The sequence below is a fragment of the Rutidosis leptorrhynchoides genome, unplaced genomic scaffold (assembly GCF_046630445.1).
Source record: "Rutidosis leptorrhynchoides isolate AG116_Rl617_1_P2 unplaced genomic scaffold, CSIRO_AGI_Rlap_v1 contig158, whole genome shotgun sequence".
Taxonomy (NCBI): domain Eukaryota; kingdom Viridiplantae; phylum Streptophyta; class Magnoliopsida; order Asterales; family Asteraceae; genus Rutidosis; species Rutidosis leptorrhynchoides.
This window is the reverse complement of record NW_027266408.1, coordinates 49,884-56,162: the sequence shown is the minus strand read 5'-3', so window position 1 is coordinate 56,162 and position 6,279 is coordinate 49,884. Positions and strand designations below refer to the sequence as shown.

General features: G+C 29.6%; 1 protein-coding gene across 1 annotated transcript; it reads left to right on the top strand.

Annotated features, from left to right (window-relative positions):
* The first annotated feature begins 1,006 nt into the window (after positions 1 to 1,006).
* LOC139881455 (protein SCO1 homolog 2, mitochondrial-like) lies at positions 1,007 to 6,279 on the top strand. Its single transcript, XM_071865928.1, is given in 9 exon segments — positions 1,007 to 1,010; positions 1,341 to 1,522; positions 1,607 to 1,622; positions 1,625 to 1,681; positions 5,484 to 5,678; positions 5,767 to 5,856; positions 5,947 to 5,973; positions 5,976 to 6,078; positions 6,171 to 6,279. Coding segments are annotated over 9 exon segments (783 nt in total).

The following is a 6,279-nucleotide window of genomic DNA, read 5'->3' as shown; positions in this document are numbered from 1 at the left end:
TAAAATTCGTAGAGAATATGTTCCTAATTAGGAATAAAATTATTATATTAGTAAAAATTAATCGGTAAAAGTTTATTAAGAATCATTATGTTTTTGGTTCCTAATTAGAAAAGGAAAAAATTATATCGCTTATTTAAAATTGTAGCTTGATTCTTATTGAAACTCAAAGTTTAAAAATATATGTGTTAAATTACTATTCATTAATAAAACGCCATGTGTCAGATGCTGATTTGACAATAAAATTTATAATTAAATTGCAATTGAATTTACAATTAGAACAAATTAAAAAAATATCACTATTGTCTATAAGAAGAAGATACTGGACATGATTTTGGGATCTGCAGATAATATATATGTATATAAGATTAAAGATTTAATTTAATGAAAAATTTGCTCAAGTTAATATCATTAATTAATATTTCCCATGTGGATATTTAAAATGTTGTTAAATCAAGATATATTTTAGGATGAGTCATTAGTCATTACGGAGTCTAAAGAAAAAACATAGATGTTGTTTATAGCATTATTACGTATATATCCGAAATATAAGGTTACAAATTATATAAATACTTATAAAATTTTACGAAACATCGTCTATTTTGAAATATAGGTGGTATTACACAAAAATTAATCAATTTTTTCATAATAATATTTTATAATAAATAATTATAATGTATTTAAAAGATTGAGATCATGCGATGGAGAATATGGTTTTAAGTTTTGTAGGTCCCAATTTTTTGAATACTTATGTTTATGTGTAATGGGGTATTAATTGGGACCGAAAATTGGAACCGGTGATGCGGACGCTCTAACGATGGTGAAATTCGGGTAGCAAAATGAACAGAATGGTAGTTTAGGTGGGACAATGGAACTGTTTGCAAAGTTCAGGTAGGAAGTAGGTAATAAATAATAATCGCGGCAAAAGAAAAGAGAAATTATAACTATTGTTTGGAGCGAAAGAAAAGACAAAAAATTAAGGAAGCTGCTGCCTGCGAGAAGTCTAACAATGGGTCTAAATACAGTTTTCGTTCTTCAGAAATCTATGAAGTACGAACAATAGTAAAAGAAAAATATGCGATCTCGAGTCCTTTTCCTCTCCCCCAAACTCCGATTCCCTCTGCTTCCAAGGTTATCCTTTGCCTGAATTCTCCACATTTTACCCCAGTTCTCAGCTATCTGCTGTTGAATGAGCTAGTATATACTAAATTATTTTAATCGATAACTTGCACTGTGTAGTCTTCCTATTGTGTGATTCCGATTGGGTATACTTTGTTTAAGATGGGTTTCTTTATTTCTGATGTTTATATGCTGAATTGATTTTTGTTATGTATCTGTTGCAGGTTTGGCCAATCGAGGAGCTTTTAGTCGTCTAGCTATCGGAACTCTCGCAATGGAAAAAAGATTGTCAAAACTGTGGAGGAGGAAGCACGAGCTCACTCCTCTTGGAGTTGGATTTCATTTGCCATTGTACGATTTTCAATTCATTTATAGTTTCTCATTATGTGTGGCAGTTTTTTCTACTGTTATATGCGTGAAATCTGATGTCTCATTTTCAATGTATGTTCGAGATTGTCAGTAAATTTTCTTCGTGTACATGTTTCTGCAGCCAGGTGATTTGCTTGGGATGCTGGACTTGCGACCTTTGTTCACTACAATGATGAGAGGAGAATAGCTATGAAAGGTATGCCTTGTCTTTCTCGCAATTGTGAATTAACTAGTCAGGGGGCCTGTCCGGTGGACGGGAGGGCATTTTCTTTTAGAAACTATTTAAACGGATGGTATATATAATCATCATACCATAATTTATATTTTAGAAGTTCGATAATCATCAAAATATAAATACGAAAACGAATGTTTAAGTAAGACTATCCAGATGAGCATTAAGATTAATTAGAAGAAAAAAAATTCCTAACGAAATCTATAACTGTTTGCTTAGTTCATCGATGCTAATTTTCTTTCTCAACTTTAACTTTAACCAATCTGGGGCAAACTTTGCTTGGTTTTTCTCCCGTATCATCCTCGTCATCAGATGAAATATACATTGCTCTTTTTCTTTTATTGGATTTGTCAGTTGTCGGAGTCATGTCGCTATCTCCTCGATCGGTATCCTACCATACCAATTTTAAAAAATTAAGTTCATTATATATGTGTATATTTTAGGAATGAAAAAGCGTCTTATAACTAAAGATTCAATCGATAGTGTTTATACCTCCAAATCTGCATCGACGTCTTCTTCTTCTTTCTCAGAAGTCTAGAAGGAAAAAAAAAATTCAAGATTTTATGTTAAAAATACGGGTGATAAATAAGAGAGGCCCAACTATAATATTATATATATATAAGGTAAATGTGAAAAAGTTTACTCAAGTGAAGTGTTTATCCTTGAATTGTTTAATGAGATCCTCGTCTGATGTCACTCGCTTAACGGTATAAGTTACATCCCAATCCGAGAATAGATCCTCCTCGATAATTCCAAATTTGAATAACAGCTAAAATCAGTAAGTAAAATCGTAAAAAAAATATCTAGTGTAAATTAAAATCAATCTATGGTATAAAATAATTACTTTTGGCTATATTCAACATCTTCAAGTAGATTCGGGTTGATGAAGATCTTTGTTCCTTGAAAATTATTACTTGTTCTAGGAATTTTTGCAATTTAAAATTATTTAAAATTTATTATGGTATATATTATATGATGAGATTTAAAAAAAATTAATATAGAAAATTGATGAACTTACTATTAAAAGTATTCGTAACAGCCGATTATAAAATAACAACTATTGATTTCTTTAAAGTTGTAGCATTCAATATAGCTTCATTTACTTTCTCGGCAAAAGCATCCCACAAAGTGCAATTAATCCTCTTTTTTCTTGAGTATAGGGGAAAAATAAGCATTTAAATAAAAAATCATAATAAATAAAACAAAATTAGATCAATGACATAATTAAATTTATATCATAAATAATGATAAAAAAAAAAACTCCAAATCCTCTAGAACAAAGGTAAGCAATTTCATTGTCTTGTCTGGCTTGACTATTTTCCTTATTTTTTTCATTCTCCACGACATGCCCAATAACATCTATTTTTTTAAGAGATCTATACGATTATAATAAAAAAAAACAAAAAAAAATTAAATATAAAAGTTAAAAGTAAACTTACCAAATATAAACGATTCATTCTCCTTATTTAAAATTGAATCAAAGCTCCCAAAATTAAAAACAAATTTTGAAATCCTTCGTTCGAAATCTTTTGGACTATGGTATTTTTCAAGAAGAACAATTTGTATTGATTTCTAGTAGCTTTAAGTTTGTTGGTAGGTTTAGAGACGAAAATTTTTTGGAAGCTATATACTCTCCTTCACTTATTTGTTGTCTATATGTTGCAAGAAGATCTTTTTTTATTGTTGCTTGAATGCGGCCATGCTACACACACAATAAAATATATTTTATAAAGATAAAATTATTAGATACATTAAAAAACAAAAAATTCTAAAAATTCAACATCATAAATATTCTAAGGATAAAAATAACCTTATCATCAAGCAAAATCATCTCTATACTTCACGGCTACGGAAATTTGGTATTGTCCAAAGATTTAAGACGCGAGCCTTAATCTTCCAATCAATACGTCTAGGACAAACATCATCGATTTGAGAATATTTGACGACATCCTACAATAAAACGATTTATAATCAAAAGATTGAAAAGATAATTATTTCAATATAATTTCGTTGATTACACAACAAAAGAATGTTATATTGATAGTTGTATTGATGAGAAAAAAAAACCTTAATCCGAAGCTTCTTTTTGAAATAAAACAAAGCTAGCTTAGCAAAAAAAAAATCGTACCGAAATTTTTTGTTCATATGGATTGAATTTAGTATGTTGCATATAGCTATATATATACTCCTAAAACAAAAAGAACAAAAAATAAGAATCTCATATGATTAGGAATACTAATTCAATATATATATATATAATAGTTAGGAATTGGATTTGGGGAGATTAATTAGAAAGCCATAATATATTCGTAATATTACGAAAAATCAGTCAAAGTGGAGAATATAAATTAATTATTAAATTTAATAGAGAATTTGAAACTTTAAACATCGAATGAGATATCATATATTATAAGAATAAAAAATGCAACTAATGTATAATATTACATGAATATGTCCCGGATAGTGTTCATATATATGAAGATATAGATATATTTAAATATGATCTTATTTTATAATAATTAAACTATAATTCATTGAAACATTATAAAAAATAAAACTTTTATCTTAAAACAAAAATATAAAAAAAAAAAGGTTTTTGTGTCGTAGAATAGATAGAATAGTATTTATGAATGTATGACAATAATGTGAAGCAAAATATAGTATATATACTACATATAGTAGATGGCGTGAATTCATCATATTTGCTAATTAATTATGTCTAAAATCTCAAAGAAAAATTAGTTTGTTTAATTATTTTATTGTATTCTTAAAATCCTAATATAGTTAGAAATCGGATTTGATGGGGAGATTAATTAAGAATTGAATTTGTCTTCTATTAAAAATAAAATCCCAAAAAAAATTAGTTTTGTTTAATTATTTTATTGTATTTTTGAAATCCTAATATAGTTAGGAATCAGATTTGATAGGCAGATTAATTAGGAATTTGATTTGTCTTCTATTAGAAATTGGATTTGTCTTCTATTAATAGTTTGTTTAATTATTTAATTTTATTGTGTTTTTAAATCCTAATTCAACAGAAATTTAATTCCTAATTAAAACGCCATGTTTCGGATGTTGATTTGTCAATAAGATTTTGCAATTGAATTGCAATTAAAATAAATTAATCAATAAGATTTGCAATTGAATTGTAATTAAAACGAATTGAACGAATTGAAAAAAAGTCTCTCTATTATCTATAAGATGTAATCAGTTCGAAATCCAAATGCTAAATTCTCGTCGTTTTTAGGTGAAGTTTTTTTTTTATGTCTTCTCATTTCATTTACAGTTTTCTCCCATGGATCAAAGTTGATAAGTAGTATTCTTATGGAAATGCATTGTGTCGGACTGTTTTAGTTATCTTTAACTGTAAAATAGAGTTGCTTGGTTTGGATTCACTGATCATATGTAGGGTGTTAAATTCCCTCACAAGTGAAGGTGTTAGCGCTAGTATAACTTATTGTCAATGCTAGTCACCTAGTTATTAAGTTCAAATATCTTTCTCAAATTGGATGTGAAAAGTAAGTTTATGCTTTTATATTCTTCTTGTTTATCTAGACGCCCTGTCAATAGTTTATAGAATTACCTTCCAGCAAACAGACTCATCAGTTATGTTGATTGGAATTGAAGGGACGTGAAGTTAATCACAAATTAAACATTTTTGTATTTAAACGATTTACAGACGAGATAAATTGTTTTGTAGCGAACATGACTCTCTATTTTTTTTTTACCTGAAAGGCCTTTCTTTTTCCTTTAATGTCTGATTTAGGCAGCATTTGTACAATTGATTCTGCCAAGGGGCCGGTCATTGGTGGTCCTTTTACTTTGATGGATACAGAGAACCGGATTGTTACTGAAAAAGACTTTCTTGGCAACTGGGTCCTCCTTTACTTTGGCTACACGTCATCTCCTGATGTTGGACCAGATCAGGTCCAAATGATGACGATGGCCATAGATAAATTAGGTTTGATATTCGACTCTTTCAACATCATATTTTGTATATTCAATCACTTCCTTATAATAAAGGTAACACTTTGTTTCATCCCAGAGAGAGTCGGCGGACAATGTCAAGGTCTTACCCATATTTGTTACACTTGATCCTCAGCGTGATTCCCCAGTACAACTTCGTGCTTACCTGAAAGGTCCGAAGAACTAAATCTGTTTTCAACATCATGCTTATTGTAATTATGAGAAATCTCTGACTGAACTTTTTCTTTGCTGTGTCGTTGCAGAGTTTAGCCCAAAAATAGTCGAATTAACTGAAATGTCGGTTCTATAAGGCAAATGGCACAGGAATATCGTGTTTATTTCAAGAAAGTTCAGGGAGAGGGAGGTGACTATCTTGTTGAAACCTCACACAACATGTAAGTTTGGAGCCTTTGCCCCAATTTCTCTTTTCTGTTATGTTTTCTTAATTGATCTCGAATTGTGCGTGATCCTGATTCCTGGTAATTAGGTATATGATGAATCCAAAAATGGAAGTCGCGAGGTGCTTTGGGGTTGAGTATAATGCAGAGGAACTAGCTGCAGCCATAGCCAAGGAACTGAGGAGAAAAGCTGCATAA